Source organism: Artibeus jamaicensis, unplaced genomic scaffold, assembly GCF_021234435.1.
Source record: "Artibeus jamaicensis isolate MK-2021 breed Jamaican fruit bat unplaced genomic scaffold, CSHL_Jam_final contig_233, whole genome shotgun sequence".
Classification (NCBI taxonomy): Eukaryota; Metazoa; Chordata; class Mammalia; order Chiroptera; family Phyllostomidae; genus Artibeus; species Artibeus jamaicensis.
Genome location: NW_026521486.1, coordinates 50,887,625 through 50,904,681, shown reverse-complemented (window position 1 = coordinate 50,904,681; position 17,057 = coordinate 50,887,625). Strand labels below are relative to the sequence as shown.

General features: G+C 53.4%; 1 protein-coding gene across 1 annotated transcript; it reads left to right on the top strand.

The window, feature by feature from the left end:
* The first annotated feature begins 6,367 nt into the window (after nucleotides 1-6,367).
* LOC119041750 (keratin, type II cuticular Hb5) lies at nucleotides 6,368-12,889 on the top strand. The gene is made up of 9 exons (XM_037135146.2): nucleotides 6,368-6,787; nucleotides 8,468-8,676; nucleotides 9,263-9,323; nucleotides 9,472-9,567; nucleotides 10,200-10,364; nucleotides 10,587-10,712; nucleotides 11,110-11,330; nucleotides 12,216-12,247; nucleotides 12,696-12,889. Exons 1-9 carry the CDS (start codon nucleotides 6,368-6,370, stop codon nucleotides 12,887-12,889), a joined length of 1,524 nt encoding a protein of 507 aa, XP_036991041.1.
* Nucleotides 12,890-17,057: the final 4,168 nt, after the last annotated feature.

The window sequence follows — 17,057 nt, the reverse complement described above, 5'->3', positions numbered from 1 at the left end:
GTCAGTCAACAAACATTTACTGAGCACTTTCTATATTCCCAACAGTGCCGTGAGTGCTTGAAAGCCATCAATGAACAAAACAGACAAAAATCTTTGCCCTTATTCTATAAGCTTTTTTATTTTTAAAATTTATTTTTAACTTTTCTTGGTTAATTTTGGAGTTTATTTTGGAGTGAGAGGCAAGACTACAATCAATAAACAGAATAAATAAGTCAATTATGGAGTATGTTAGAAGGTGTTAAGTGCTATGGAACAAAGAGAAAGGTCAAGCAAGATAAGCCTACTGGAGAGTGCCTAGGAATGGGAGGACAGGTTGCCATTCTTAAAGGGCCATGGGCCCTTTAAGAAACCCCCTGCGAGAGGCGGTTTCCAGAGAAGCCTCTCTGGAAGGCAGCAATAGAGAAAGCCATGTGGCTGTGGGAAGAGCATTCTGGACAGAAAGGACGGTCAGTGCAAAGGCCCTGAGTCAGGAGTGTGCCAGTGTGTCTGAGGAGCAGCAGGAGGCTGGTGTGGTTGCCAAGAGCTGGAGCTGAGGTGAGAGAGGTAGGAAGAGGGGCAGGCGGTGCATGGCCCTGGTGGCCATTGTTCGGACGTGCCTTTTACTCCCAGTGGAGTGGCGGATTATTGGGGTGTCTGAGCAGAGGAGCGACACAACCCAACGGAACCCTGTAAGGGGGTCACTCTACTAGGTCGAGAATGGAGGGTAGGGGGCCAGGCCAAGCAGAGAGACGAGCATGTCAACCGTATCCATTTTTCTAAGTATATATCCAGTCGTGTGTCACTTAACAACAGGGACACATTCTGAGACATGTATCGTTAGGCAATTTCACCATCGTGTGAACACGAGAGCGTGTGCTCACACCCCTGGGGAGCACAGCCTGCTGCACACCCCGGCCGTGAGGTGCAGCCTGTTGCTCCCCGGCCGCAGGCCCGGGCAGCGTGGTGCTGTACTGGACACTGCAGACACTGTCACACAACGGCATTTGTGTCTCTACATACATCTAATGCTAAAATGGCACAGTAAAAATTTGGTATAAAAATGGTACGCCCATACAGGGTGCTTGCCATGAATGGAACTTGCGGGACTGAAACCGCCCTGGATGAGGCGTGAGTGCGGGGTGAGTGACGGCGAGGGCCCAGGATGGTGCTGCGCGCCACGGTGGACTTCACAACTGCTGACCTTGGCTCGCTGTAATGTTTTCACTGCACTGTGGAGACTCCTTTATAACTTTTTGATTCTTTTGTAATAACACTTAGCTTGAAACATAAACATATCATGCAGCTGTACAAAAAGATATTTTCTTTCTCGAAATCCTTATTCTATAAGCTTTTTTATTTTTAAAATTTATTTTTAACTTTTCTTGGTTAAAAACTAAGACATGAGCACACACATAAGCCTAAGTCTGCACAGTGTCAGGACCGTCTCCAACCTCCGCATCTTGTCCCACAGGAAGGTCCTCGGGGCGATGACACGCTTGGAGCTGTCGCCTCCGGTGATGACCAGTCCTTCTTCTGGAGCACCTCCAAGGGCCGCAGGAGGCTCTCCTGGACATGTGATTCTTTGCAGCAGTGTGTCCTTAGTGTCTGCTTGGTTTGTGTTATTTTTCATGATAGATTTTCTTGCAGGCAAATAATGCACCATGAACATTCCTCTCTGTTAGTGAGAACCTTTGAGATTCTGAGCCTGTGTTTTCAAACTTTTTACAGAGCTTGCTGAGGTCTGCAAAACCTTCTACTAAAGCCTTCACTGTGAATACTCTCAGGGGTTCTTTTTCTTCTGAATATTCTTGCCTCTTCTTCAGCCAGTGCTCCTGTTCCAGTTCCCACAACCCCTCGCCGGTCAGTTCCTCAGGGACCGTCTCGAGGGACTCTCCAACATCATCGCCATCCACACCCAGTTGAAGTTGTTTGCCATCTCAACAAGGGTTGGCTTTCGCAACCACCGCACTACAACATCACGAAGGCTACGATGTCACCTGGCAACGGGAATTTTTTGGCTCCATTATAATTTTATGGGGCCACTGTCACATTTGTGGTCTGTCATTAACCCAAACATCATGATGCAGCACATGGCTGTAGGTCAGTCCCCCAGCACCAAGATCTCAGGGGGGCTCCTTAGCCACATCCTGAGAGATGTCGGGGAGGCCTGACTCCCCCGAGGCCCTGCCTGTCTTCCCAGCACACGGCCGTGAGGGGTCCGGCTCAAACGACCATCCCCACTCTGCATTACATACCTGCTACCATCAATAATCAGCTTTAGGTAGCTGTTTTTCTCCTTCAATTTAGAAAAATGTTCCTGTGCTAAAAAGAAAAATGTCAAAGCCATTAATATGACCATTTTTTAAATTAAGGGCTCTGTATTTATTCAGCATCTGCTCTGACCCAAAGTAGCCATAGGACGCTGCCTGCAGGAGGGCGCGTTCGTGGCTTTTGGGAGGAGGCTAGAGCTCCTGGTGGAGGAGCCTGTGAGAGGAAAGGTGGGGCAGCCCAGGGAGCAGCTCTGCCACCTGGATGAGGGGCCGATGCATGGTGAGTGGCCCAGTGGTTCATCCAGCTCCTTCCAGCTGCTCCATCCTCACTCCTCTCTTATAGGATCTCTAAGTCATGCCCAAATTTTAATAAAAGCCAAAGAAAGTGTCACAGACCTAGAAGACCCTTCACAAGCTGTGCCCCAGCACCAGGCAGTGATGTAGATTCAAATACATAGTAAAAGTGTGGAGAAGACCTGCAGAGGAGATGGGCGGTGCCCGACTCCGGTGAGTCGTGTGGGCAGCCCTGCTCAGGACATGCCTTGTCCGTAGGGAGCCAGTCCGGGTCGATGCCCCAGAACCAGCCAGCCAGGAGAGACGGTGAGGTGACCCGTGAGAACCCGCAGGGATACAAACACGGAATCACAAGGGTCAACAAGGCAGGACGGGAAGGTGCCGCGCTGCCTTATCTTTGGACAAATGCGGAAAGCACTTCTAGAAGCAGGGGGACTTTGAGCCCAGTAGAGAGGGCAGCAGGAAAAGGAGGTAGAAGTGCCTTCTCCCTGAATGGAGAAGAGCAAGCCTTCCCCCAGCAGACATCACAGCTTAGGTACCATGAGGAGGATGACTTGGGAGCATTTTAAATTACAGGAAGGACATGGGTTCTTGAGTGGACATTCCCGACATTGGGTGTGACCTTCGAAATGTTTGGGAGCAGGAAAGTACAAGACCAAGAGGGCGATGAACAACAACACCCAAGACAAAAGGGTGTGGAGGGGGATAATTGGAGTTACCTGGGGAGCCCCGGAAAGGGCGTTTTATGAGATGCTTGCTGAGACAGGGAGGAGGAGGAATCACAGCCTCCCTCTGACTAGTTCACAAAAGCTTCCTGGCAGTGATGGCGAGCCATTCTGGGGCATTTCCGGCAAAGTGTAACCGGGGAGAATGCCTGGGGATGAATAGGGCACAGGTGGGCAGTAAGCGAGGAGGAGGAGGCCAGGGAAGGTAGGTCCAGCTCCCATCCCAGTGCAGGACAGGGATCCGGACCTACCGCACAGAGGTGGGAGGTGATGGGCAGAGACAGGCATGGAGCTATGGGTTTTCTGTCCTTCCCTTGGATGCAGATACATAGGACAAAGGCCTATGTGCCACGGGTCCAGGGCAGCTACGTCAGACTGGTCTGGTTCATGAGTTTCTCACTTGCTTTGAATGAACTGGTAACAGCTACAATAAGGACCTAGCCTCCTCTCCAGCCCAGCCCGTCCAATCCAAAGTGCAGACAGCCATCCCAAGCTGCCCCCACTGGCCCCAGTCTCAGCGGCCATCTGCAGTGACACAAACTTTACTCAGTGTCCATGAGTGCATCCCTGTGCTGGGTTGGGCCTTCCCTCACACCCAAGTGCCCACACCATCGTTCTGGATAGTCCTGCTGGTCCTAGGTGGGTAATCTTATCTGTGAAACCAGAGGGGCCTCTCCAGGCCTCCTGAGTCCTCCAGCTCCCCGTCCCCATCATCAGTGTCCAGGCCCAAATCAGGGTAGAGGTTTGGGAAGGGTGTGTGTGTTGGGCGCATAGGGAAGCAGCTGGCATGGGAGCCACCCTGTAGGAAAAAGACCTCACTCTTCCTGCTCCCAAGAAGAGGCAGAAATGGATCCACTTCTACCCTTTTCAATACACTGAAGGTGAGCAGAGGCTCATAGGAGTTTAGAGAAGAGGGTGAGGTTTTCATGGGCTCCTGAGGCTGGCTGAGCAGAGGGCTCACCCACCCTCCACCTCTCACACTCAGCCCCTATCTTCCTCCCCACTTTCGAAGGGCCAAATCCCTCTTGGCCCACACCACATCAGCTGCAGGGCTACGCTACTGTCAGCCAGCGAGCTCACTGTCCAAGGCACCAGAATACACCCCTGGCCCAGGCCAGCAAAGCCCCCGTGCTCCACAATCTAGCTTCTGCTCTCCACCCCCAGACTCCACCCCAAATTTTCACACTTGTGAAATCAGGTTGGAGAAAACATGAAAGGCAGCTGTGGACGGGTAAGGAGTCATAAACATGCAGAGGAGGTGAAGACCATGGGTGGGGCACAGAGCAGGCCCAGTCTCTGCCGGGGGGAGAGGTGCAGTGGGCTGAGGGAGGTGCTTCTGACCGGAAGCAAGAGTCCTTTCCTTGATCCAGTTTTCTGATCCCCAAAGCACATTTTTGTGTATTATCCACTTACTCCTCCCAACAGCCCTGGGAGATAAGGGTGAATTCCACATGACAATGAAAGAAATAGAAGCTCAGAGAAGTTAAGAATTCCCTCAAAGCCACACAGCTAGAAAGGCTCCAGGTTTGAACCAGGTCTTCCAACTTTGGTTTTGTTGCCCAAGTTGCTAAACCCCAGCAGCTTCCCCATCACTGACTGTGCTCTGAAGGTCATCTGGGGCCATAGTTACGTGACTGCTCCTACCCACCAGTTACCCGAGGTCGCCCTGCCCTACTCTAAAGAACGGGCGTGGAATGTGGGGCTAGAAACCAGCCTGGTCCTGGCCGTAGAGACGAAGGCAGACCCAGGACAGAAGGTTTTGCGTTTGAGGGAAGATTCAGGAGATGGGGGCACAGTGGCAGTGTCTGGTTCCGGAAGGCTCTCTGGAGGGATTGTCACCCTCAAAGGAATGTCATTGGCTCTTCTTCCTGAGGCTTCTAACACCTCAGGGTTCTAGCCAGCCTCCCTAGGCAGGGACCACATGCCCCAGGTCTATGCTCACTGAACCTTAAAAGAACAGCCATCATTTTCCTAATAAATCACCCCAGGGCACACAGGGTAGCAGGGAAACTAGAAGGAGCCAGAAATCACCATGCCTTTAGATGAGAAAAGCCACCTTCCCACCCAGCAGTCTCTAAACGTCCCTCTAAGAAACGTCCCTCTAAGAGGGACACCCCAAGGCTGATGGAGAGCATGGGGACCTCCTCTGGCTGATGGTCTTAAAAGAGAGATTCAAAGGGCCCGTTTCATCTTAAATAGCCAAGGAAAGCAGCCCAGAGCAACTGCACAGCAGCCAGGTTGTACCCCCAGGTCAGGTTTCTCCCTCCTGCAGCCCAAGCAGGAGAAAGTAGCTGAAGGGGAGGCTCCCCATTACCCACAAATGGCTGTTATTGGAGCCACCGAGTGTTATGTGGTTTGCAGTTTTGCTGGGTGAGAAATGAAGGCTCTCAAGCAGGGTCTTCTGGTCTGGAATCCAGAAGGTTCTGAAAGATGGCGCCCCACCCCTCGGTCCTGCAGGGAACATAATGGCCCCTCTGGCCCTGAACCACACCCTCCATGCTGCCCCCGTGTGGGTTTGGAGTCGCCTCACCTATCAGCCCCTGAAACAATGATTTACTTGACCACAAATGGTGCACAGAACCGGGAGGAAAGAGGTAATGACCCCTGGTGGTCTCACCCAATTTGGGACCCTGGAACTTCTCCCTGGGACAGTGGCCCCTGCCTCTATCCCAGGTCCACCCACCTCAGGCTGTTGTGGAGTTCAAATCTGTCTCTGGGTATGGGTTGAGGCCATCTCACAGGGAGAATACGAGAAAATTAATTACTTAATGTATGTAAACAAGCTTTGAAGATGAAAAGTGCAAACGCACAGTGTTCCTAATAACCTCTTCAACACTTCTACTGAGCCCCAGAGTCGCCACTGAGCTTGCCTTTAAGACGAGTCCTTGGGGAGTTGCTGGCGAACTCCCCAAGCCAATAAACAACATAAAATGCCTTTTCACTCCTTTTATGCAGCCAACCCTAGCTCTCCCCGCCAATAAAAGGACCAGGAAGGATCAGAGAGGCCAGAGGGAACCTAAGCAGCGCACCCGCAGCCCACGAAGACTCCCCGCAGCGCGAAGACTCCCGCAGCCCTCAGGCTGTGCTCAGTTCCACACGATGTCCTGCCGCTCCTACCGGATCAACCCTGGATGTGGGGTCACCAGGACCTTCAGCTCCTGCTCGGCTGTGGCCCCCAAAACCGGCAGCCGCTGCTGCATTACTGCCACCCCTTACCGAGGGGTGTCCTGCTACCGGGGGCTGGCTGGCTTCGGGAGCCGCAGCCTCTCTCACCTGGGCGCCTGCGGGCCCCGCATGGCTGTGGGCGGCTTCCGCGCTGGCTCCTGCGGCCGCAGCTTCGGATACCGCTCTGGCGGCGTGTGCGGACCCAGCCCGCCCTGCATCACCACCGTGTCGGTCAACGAGAGTCTCCTCACGCCCCTCAACCTGGAGATTGACCCCAACGCGCAGTGCGTGAAGCATGAGGAGAAGGAGCAGATTAAGTGTCTCAACAACAGATTTGCTGCCTTCATCGACAAGGTCAGTGAGGCCCAGGATGGTCCACAGAAGGTTCCAGCCCTGGCCTGCCTCCGGGAGGGCCCAGTCTGTTGGGGAGACAGTATGGCAGCCAGATTTGAGGCAGGAGAGAAGAGAGAAATGCAACCATTATACGCAGGATGATCAGTTTTCATTGTTTAATTTCAGCAGTGTTGAGGGCCCAGAGTAGTCCAGAAACCAGGTCTGTGATCTAAAGTGTCTGTGTGCTTCCGGAGACAGCGTAGGAATAGCAGAGTTGACCCCCCAAAACTAGACCGGGTGCTGGAAAAGCGGGAGCAAGTGGGGAGAACAGAAGGCGTGTAGCTCTTACCCCAGGCGGCCAGAAAGTGGCTGGGGCATGGCTGGGAGCCACGCCGCCTCCCCCACTTTCGCTCTGCCCCTCAGCAGTGTGGGTCCTCAGATGTGTATGTGTCTGGATAACAGCACCAGCCTCAAGAGGTGGTTGTGAGGAGTAATGGGTTTGTGCATGAAAAGTGCAGGCACATAGTAAGTGCTCAAAAATATTAGCTGTTAGTACTGTTTTCCAAGGACAGGAGTGAGTGCGGAGGTGTGAGAGATGACCAGCCAGGCCTGGCAGCCTCTCCCAGGGATGGAGGGCTGGGACCACGGCAGGGAAGGCATGCAGGCTGGCAACAGGAGGCCCACTGACGTGGTGTGAAACATGTCACACTGCCATGAGGCTGCCACCCAAGAAGGCCACCTCTGCACCGCCCTTCACGTTGGCCCCTCAGGGGCCACTCTGGTGGAGTGGACAGGACCAGCTCTGGGGTCTGGGATCAGGGGCTCCGGCAGCAACAGAGTGACCCTCCTATTGTCACTTTCTCTGTAGTGAACTTAGTTAATCCTCAAAATGCCCTAGGGGGGTATGTTATTATCTTCATTTTTGAATAATAAATTGAAGCTGGTAGAGTTTAGATGAGCTGCTTCGACATACGGTGGTGGGCCCGTGAAGGGGCCTGAAAGGGACCGTATCAGTGTGTGACAAGAAGCTAGCCATTCCACACCAAAGGACAGTCTCCCTGTCTGTTCGTTGGGGAAATAACATCCCCCACCCAAAGGATTGTAGTAACTGAGTGAAACAGGTAGGTAGATGGAGATAGATGGAGAGAGAGAGAGATACAGGTGCAGGTACAGACAGATGTAGATGGAAGTGTGTGTGCATGTATCTTGGCACAGGCCCTGGCACCACATAATATATATATTCAATGCGTTGTATAAATGAATTGAAATAATAGTTAATTTGAGTAATTGCAGTAATGATCAAACTGGTGAAGCACTTACTGTGTATCTGGGACTGTTCTAAACACTTGGCATGCATGAACTTGCTCAATCCTACAACCCTAGGGAAGGTACGACAATCATCTCTGTTTTAGAAATGAGCAACCCAGCACCAAGAGGTCCAACAACTTGCCTGCTTACAGTGACAGAACTGGGGCTTGACCCAGACTTTCGGTTTCAAACCTTGGTGCTTTTGCTCACACCCGCACCGCCCTGGGGAGCTGGGAGCTAGGCCCCTTTGATTGCAGACACTCAACCCCGTGGCTCAGCTCTTGGCTGGCCCTGGCTGTTCAGGAAGCATCAGGGCAGCAGGAGCTCTGTGGACTATGCAGCACCCCCCCAGAGACTCCCCACTGAGTCTCTCTCCCCACCCCTGGGCCGCAGGTGCGCTTCCTGGAGCAGCAGAACAAGCTGCTGGAGACCAAGTGGCAGTTCTACCAGAACCAGCGTTGCTGCGAGAGCAACCTGGAGCCGCTGTTCAATGGCTACATCGAGACGCTGAGAAGGGAGGCCGAGTGCGTGGAGGCCGACAGCGGGAGGCTGGCCTCGGAGCTCAACCACGTGCAGGAGGTGCTGGAGGGCTACAAGAAGAAGTGAGTTCAGCACAAGCCGGGGACCCAGGGGAAAGGGGAAAAAACCCACCCACAACCTGATGGAGGCAGCTTCTCTGAGATACCTGCCTGTCAATAGGAGCTACCTGGGACCCCAGGGAATGTCCAGCAGAAACCTAGATTTCTTTGGATTCTTTGGCTTCATCTCATCCCTTGAAGTCCTGGGGGGTCTTAGAGCTGGTTCCAGGGAAGTAAAGAAAGGCAGCCCAACGGAGTTCCGCAGCTGTCTTTGTTCCTGCCCCTCCCAGCTCAGTTGTATTACATAGGCTCTGTGCTCTCCCTGCCCAAGGCATTATCTCTCTGTGGATCGAGGGTGCACAGATGAGTCTAGACTTGGGGGGCAAATTGTGCTTCCCTGATCTCACCCCACAAGCAGAACAACTGGGGTAGAATAACCAGGCTGATACGAGGGCTAGCCCATGGATAACACAAAATAGACCCCGGCGAGAACGAGATAACATTTGCAGCAAGTTAATCCCTTTTGGCCCCCAGAAGAACTTGCCTAGGAACTGGGGCGGTATCCAAGCACTGATCCCTCAGCTCTGGCACCTCTGTCCCCCACACTCAGGTACGAAGAGGAGGTGGCTCTGAGAGCCACAGCAGAGAACGAGTTCGTGGTTCTAAAGAAGGTGAGTGGACGGGTTGAGGGGCAGGGCAGGAGGTGGACCCACCTGTGCAACCTCCCCTGGGGCACGGTCACCACACGGCCCACAGAGGCACCTTCCCTCTGTGGGCCTCCTCCCACACGCGTGCCCCTCCTCCTCTCCGCACCACCAGGACGTGGACTGCGCCTACCTGCGGAAATCAGACCTGGAGGCCAACGTGGAGGCCCTGGTGGAGGAGTCGAGCTTCCTGAAGCGCCTCTATGACGAGGTGAGGCCAACCAGCAGGGCAGTGGAGGGGACGGAGACCTGAGGGCGAGGGGCGAGGGTGCACTGTGTGCACGTGTTTACCCCATGTGTGATATAAGCATGAAAAGAACATGTATACACAAGCAAAGAGGGCATGTTGTGTGGCTGCCACAGACATGTGTGTGTGTGTGCTGAGTTGGGAGCCTGGCACACATGTATGAAGCCGGGATTGTGCATGGTCAGGACCTCTATGTCTTTGAGCACTTCTGCATGTCGCACTGTGTGTGCCTGTGTGCTGGTCTGTGCCCTGTCAGTCTGCACATGGACATGAAAATACCTATGTGGGGGTGGGCATCAGGGTGGGGTTCTAGCTAGAGAGGGGTCTTAATTAATGGACAAATCACTAGTCCTGGCACTGAAACGCCAGTTTTCTTGCTGGGTGACTTAGAGTTAGGCCTTTTCACACACACTAAGCTTCTTCCAGCTTCATTTTATGTGTCCGTGTAACAGAAAGAGAGTGGGAGCTTGGGGAGCAGGAGTCGTGTAACATTTATGACCAGTGTCCCTTCCAGAGAATGGGCACTGCCCCCAGGGGTGGAGCACATGGTCCAGATCAAGTAACAGAAACAAATGCATTGGCTGTTGGTCCCCCAGGAGATCCAGATTCTCCACGCCCACATCTCAGACACCTCGGTCATCGTTAAGATGGACAACAGCAGGGACTTGAACATGGACTGCGTTGTGGCCGAGATCAAGGCTCAGTACGATGACGTCGCCAGCCGCAGCCGGGCAGAGGCCGAGTCTTGGTACCGCAGCAAGGTGAGTGCCCTGCACCCCTGCCTCCTAGTCACGGCCTCAGGAAGGAGGGATGAGAGGTAGATATGAGAAGAGGCTTCTTTTGGCAGAGAGCTCTCGGGCTGAGGTGGCAGAGCAGGGCTGCCATGGAAGGTTGCACAGGCTGAGAGCTGTACAACCCGCACAGTCACGTGTGGTGTCCTGAGTGGGTGGGACACGCCATCCTGAGTCTCTGCTTCCCCACAGTGCGAGGAGATGAAGGCCACGGTCATCCGTCATGGGGAGACCCTGCGCCGCACCAAGGAGGAGATCAACGAGCTGAACCGCATGGTCCAGAGGCTGACAGCTGAGATCGAGAACGCCAAGTGCCAGGTAGGGTGTGGGGAGAGCTCAAATACCCAGAACAGGCAGACTGCAGCACTGAGCCCTTTGCCCTTCTGGCCCCAGTTGGGCCCCCCAGTGTGCATATGAGGAAGCAGGGACCCAGAGACAGGGCAGGGGCCCTACCACCTCACACAGCACTTGAGCTGGGTTGAGCTGTATCCCTGATGCCCCTTTCCTTGGCCACCCCGTGACCACCACCAAGGAGAGATGGTAAAAAGCTTACCACTCTCCTCCTTGTGTTTACATCATATTAACTACTTGGTCATAGGCAGTTAACCTGCCTTCTCTCTGGGACCCTCCTCTCCCTGTCCTCATCCATCAGCTCGAGTGAACCAAGCTGTGCTTCCTCTCTCTGATCCTTGTCTTTACACCTCATTCCCCACAGCGGGCCAAGCTGGAGGCTGCCGTGGCAGAGGCTGAGCAGCAGGGCGAGGCGGCCATCAGCGACGCCCGCTGCAAGCTGGCCGAGCTGGAGGCCGCCCTGCAGAAGGCCAAGCAGGACATGGCCTGCCTGCTCAAGGAGTACCAGGAGGTGATGAACTCCAAGCTGGGCCTGGACATTGAGATCGCCACCTACAGGCGCCTGTTGGAGGGCGAGGAGCACAGGTGGGACTAAGGAGGACCTTGTGGGGTATAGGAGGTGGAGGCCCTGGTCCCCTCAGAGTGAATTTCCTTAAGGCCAAGTGTGAGCTACATCTCCACCAACCACTCGTACAGGTCAAGCTTCAATAATAATAATTATCAAATTCTTATTATGTGTTAGGCCTGTTCTAAATGCTCACTGTAATCCTCACAATCCAATGGGGTAGGTATCAGTTTTCCCATCCAAAGATAAGGAATAAGGCTCAGTGCTCAGTGACTTTGTCATGACCATACAGTTACTAAGTCCAAGAGCCGGGACCTGCACCCAAGTCATGTGCCTCTGAAACCCATTGTCTTTAAGTAGCTTCCTATGTGAGGCTGTAGCTTGGCCTGCAGGCAGGCTTACCCATTTTAAGGACAATTTACTCTATACAGAGGTGGGCAAAAGTACAGTTGCTTGTATGAAAAATAATGTAATACAAGAATAAATAATACAAGAATACACTCTGAGTTTCAGGAACTCACAACTGTAAACCTACTTTTGCCTACCCCTGTATGCAGCTAGTGGCTCTTCATCGCCCACAAAACTCTTTCACACACGCCGGTGCCTGTGATTCGGCGCTTTCTGGGAGCCCAGTCCTACCACCCAGCGTGGGCCTGGGCTCTCAGGTTGGAAGCAGTAGGTCGGGTCTATAATCTCACCCCCCTCTGCGGAAAATCAAAAGGCCTTGTCTCCATGGTCACAGAACAGTTAGAGAAAAACGGTGAGCCTTTAGTGCAGACTGGGGGAGCCCTTCTTGCTTCTGGGGGTAGGATCCGTACACAGGAGGGCCCTCTCTGTCCCCAAGCAACCATCTTCTTAAAGAATGGGGCTCAGTGTCCAGAGTTAACAGTTTTCTTTCTCTACAGGCTATGTGAAGGAGTGAGCGCCGTGAACGTTTGTAAGTATCTGCTGGAAACCACCCCCACCCCCCCACAAAATGGCTCTGTGGGTGGGCAAAGCTGAACCCTACAATCTAACCCAATGAACCTGGAATGTTCCCGGACTGGGAGGCTGCCTTTCATCCTGCCCTGGCATCTCACTGGGAACACCAAGGGAGTTATAGGGAAAGTAGGGTTAAGCGCCCTCCCCTGGTGGCGATGTGAACTGCAGGCCATGGAAATCTGGCGGGGCAACTGGGTCCCACTGCTTTCCCACGGGCCCCCTTGTCTTTCTTGTCCCATTCCCCTAGAACGGCTGAGACACTGAGAACAGGGCCTGAGTTATTAACCACTAAAACTCTTTGAGGAGAAGGAACGTTCTACCATGTGGAAGCCAGTTAGGGCCTGTCCTGGGGTTGGTGAGATCACGGCAAGCCATTCATCCTTCCGTGTCCCCTCGTCCTACAGGCGTCAGCAGTTCCCGCGGCGGAGTCACCTGTGGGGGCCTCACATGTAGCACCACCCCTGGGCGCCAGATTGTCTCTGGCCCCATGGCCACGGGGGGCAGCATCACCGTGATGGCGCCAGACTCCTGCGCCCCCTGTCAGCCCTGCCCCTCCAGCTTCAGCTGCGGGAGCAGCCGGTCTGTCCGCTTTGCATAGGGTCCAGGGCTGCCTGTGTGTATTTGTGCACAGATGATGTGTGAATGGAAAATGTATGTTTGCTTCTGGAATCTTCCACATGTTCCTACAGAGATACAGACCCTGGAACCGCTCTGCTACCTTCTTTTTTTAGGGAGTTGTTTCCTGGTTCTCTTCTTGGCTTCAGTTAGAGTCATTCCCAGCTCTTCACTTAAGTCCAATTTGTCTCAGAAACACCCATGCCAATCTGTATTGTTTGCCAGTCACCCAGTGTGGCTGAACATCATGGGAACTTGATCTTCCCTGGGGACCAGAAATGAGCCTAACTCCTCAGGTCTCCCACAACCTGAGAATCAGAAAGGAAGCTACCTCCCCCATACTCAGTGGCTCCCTCTCCTGGTTGGGAATGTCTCAGCAGGGAGCACCTACCCAGTGGTCATTTTTGTGTGTGTTTCTCTGGTGTCTCTGACTGACTGCCTTCCTCTGGGTTAGCCTGTTCCAGCTCTCTCAGTGACCTCCCAGCTGAGAGGCCCATTATGGAAAGGGAAATCCTTCTGACTTTGGACAGGTACTGCTATTCAATGCACCTTATACATTTCAGAGAAAACTCCATGGTTGCTCCAGATCTGCCCCTGCCCGCGCAGGAGGGGTCTGTCCAACATGGAGAGGGTGAGATGGGGAAAGTTAGGCGACTTCCTGGGTCTTCCGCTTGTGAACGACTGTCTGTGGGTGGCTTGCCTTCTGGGTTGTCTCAATTGGTGTTTCAATAAATGCTGCCGCGATGCAAGGACATGCGATCTTATGAACACAATGTGCGTGCGTCCCCTCCAACGTTCTGACCCTCTGCTCCCTCTTGCCCCATCGCCAGCTGGCCAATCCTTTCCCCAATCCATGTGGTGTTTCCCCGATTCCCCAGTGACTCTGCTGCTTCCTATCCACTTCCATAGCCTGATTCCAATGCAGCACTTCTCAGTCCACTTAGGCCTGGACCGCAGCTCCAGCTTTGCCCATGACCTCTTTCTCCTTGACCATACCCACATACCCCCAGCAGCCGGAATCCCACCCCAAATTTATTATTCTCACCCCCTCGCCCCTGGTTCAAACCAGTTCCCAGCCTGTGTGTGTGCTCCTTATGCCAAACACAGGCTCCCTCCATCTCTTCTTCCCCCTGCTTCTCAACCCTGCACAACCCCTTCACCCAGTGCTGGTATCCTAGATGAGGGCACCACCTAATGGAGACAAGTCCACCCACTGAAGCCACCAAGGACCATCCCCCATGGACACATAGGCCATCCCACACCCCTCCTCCCACTTGCCTTTGCTCAGTGCTCTCTGTACTCTTCTGCCCTCCCCTCCCCCACCCCCCCCACATCCTCCTCCCCCTGCACCACAGTGTCCGGAACTCTGAGGATCTCTGGTTCTGTCCTTGTGGCTCAGGGCCAGGGGTGTCATTGGGTGTGTCTAGAGCCTGGATCAAGCTGGAGGTTCCTTGAGAGCAGGAGTGTCTCCTCCTGGCTCTGACCCCCAACTAAGCCCCAGGATGGGGGTCCAGGGCATATCAGGTCTGGGATGGTTGGGTGAACTCAGGCAGCGGGTAGAGCAGGAGTTGTAGACATCAGCCCTCTCGGACTCACCTCCATTTATCCATTGGAGGTGAGTCCAAGACTAGCTGTCACTATTCACAAATTGGCTGCCGCTATTTCACACAGATGTCCACCTGCCAGCCCCCTCTGCTACCCCATCCCCCCAGCCTTGCCCCTGGGAGAATAAGACCTTGCGCATTCTGATGAATTTCACTTCAAGCCCAAAGGGCTGTAGCTCTACTGGAGGCAGTGGCCTCTTCTGAGTGCTTAGGCTGCTGCTGTTTGAAGTTTGCCAGCTGGCACCATGCTGGCTTCCTCCAAGTTTCTGGCTTGTTCTGCTCTTTTCTCCCACCTGGCTGGGCCTTGAGGACATGGTCATAGTCACAACAGGCTAACACTTGATTTAGGGTACCACATTCAACCCCAGGAAGGGTAAATCTCAGGGGTTGAGAAGTCAGGAGATCAAAGTTTGGGCATCAACTCTGCCATGTCTCAGGGACACCTTGAACAAGAAGTGACCTCCGTGCTCCAGCAATCAGCCCGGGGAAGTGTGAGATGATCCCCGTCCAGCCTGGCTACCTCCTCTGGCTCTGGGTTGCTGGAGAGAGTCCATGTTGGGGAAAACACCCCGATGTTACCACGAGTCTGAGCCAAGCCTAACAAAAATGCCAAATCTGATACCTACCCCCAAATATGACACCATGCAGTGAAAAGTCAAACAGCCAGAAGCTTAGAGATATTAATGAGCTTTTTAATAAGTTCCCATGCTTTGTGTGCAGAGACCAGCCAACTGACTCAATCAGAGAGAGGCACCATTGGTTGGAGAAGGAAACTTCTCCCCCGGCCCTCCTTGCAGCCAACAGCAAAATGCAGAGCAAACTCTTCTGGTTCAGGATTCCAGGGCCCCCACAGCCCTCTGCTGATAGAAGAACTATCTCCCATGGAAATGAAAGGGTACGATTATAAGGGTAACTAAGAACTAAAGTTGTATTAGGAAATAACAAATTTAAAGGAGAAGCTGAGTGGTCTAGAATCAAGAGTTTGGGGGAAAAGCCAGAGAGCAGGTGGCCCAGATGACCAGGTTGGCCCATGTGGGTGATTCCAGTGCTCTCTCCCCGGGCTCCCCTCTCCTCTGAAACTCCACGGACCAAGCTAGGAACCTGACAGAGAAAAATCAGACCTTCTGCCTGTTTTCTACTCTTATTCAAATACTCACAGTACCCCCAAAAGTGCACAGGGTCTCCAAAGGATGAGAAAGTATGCATTACAGTCCTTTTGAAAACTCAGGGAAGCTTGGGCCTCAGAATCTTCTTTTCTCTCTGAGGTCACAAGCACTCCTTGCTCTCAAGTCCCCTCCACTTTGTACCATTGTCACCAACACCCACTTCCAGACTGGCTCCAGCTCCCAGCCCCAGCGTCTCCAACTGTCCCTTGCTTCATTCAGCCTTTGGGAACTCAGGAAACATAGATTGGTGTCACTATTCACCTGAGCCAAACATAGTGAGAAGATACAAATCAACCACAAGATCAAGGAAATCACACCGCATGTTCCCCCTTTGCAATGCACCTGGACCCAGGAAATGACCACCTGGGAATTCCCCCTGTGTGCGTACTCACAGCCCTGCTGCTCTCAGGAATGCGGACATCGAAGGAGACAGAACTGAGTGTTTTGTTCATTGCAAATTGGAGCAGTGAGGACACATGCACTAAGTTCTGCTCTCTTTGGGAGGGGAGACTTGCAGTGGGAAAGGCTTCATGCACGACTGCCTCACACCACTTTCCTGCCCCCCCACCAGACCCCTCTGTGCCCTCAGATGTCCCTGCCCACTTCTACTTTGTTGAAAAGCAAAGTGGTCCCCCAACATGCCCACTCTTCTTCCCCTGGGTGCTCTTGGATGGTGTTGGTGAGAGGCGAGCAGCCGGGGAATGGAGTGTAGTGGAGGCAGCCCTGGGAGGATGAGGATGGGCGTGAAGTAATGAGAAAACACCCGAGGCACACGTATGTGTATACACACATGTCCTCCACCGCCACCACCAGAAAGAAAAGCAGACACCCCCCTACACTCCCCCCAGAACCCTTCCTGGAGCAGCAGGCGCCTGGCGGGACTCCTTTCCCTCCTCACAGAAGACCTGGTAGTCCCTGAACCTGATTCCGCCCCTTGGTGGGATCCAGGCCATGATGTGCCCAGAATGCAGCCCAGGAAGTCTAGGAAGACTAGGGGATGCTGCACCGAGAGAAGTCCCCCCAAGGTCCCAAAGGATCGGTGTGCTCCCTGGGCACACATGCTGGAGGCATCGGAAGGACTGCATTGCCAGGGAGAAAACAGCTGAAAGGGTTTTCTATGTCTTGAGGTCAAATATATATTCTTGTGGCAAAATATCTTCTACCCATTCAGGTCTTTTTAAAAATCTTGTTTTTTCATCCCAAAATTTTTTTTAATGGGAGAAGTAGAGTTCTTCCTGTAAAACAAGTGAAAGAAAGTTGCCCATCAGAAAGCCCTCTCTCCAGCTCATCACACCTGGGGGACGCTGCTGACTTGCATCAGCAGGACACTGAACAGACTGCCCCAGGCGGCGCTTCTCAGAGACTGTCAGCTCAAGAGCAG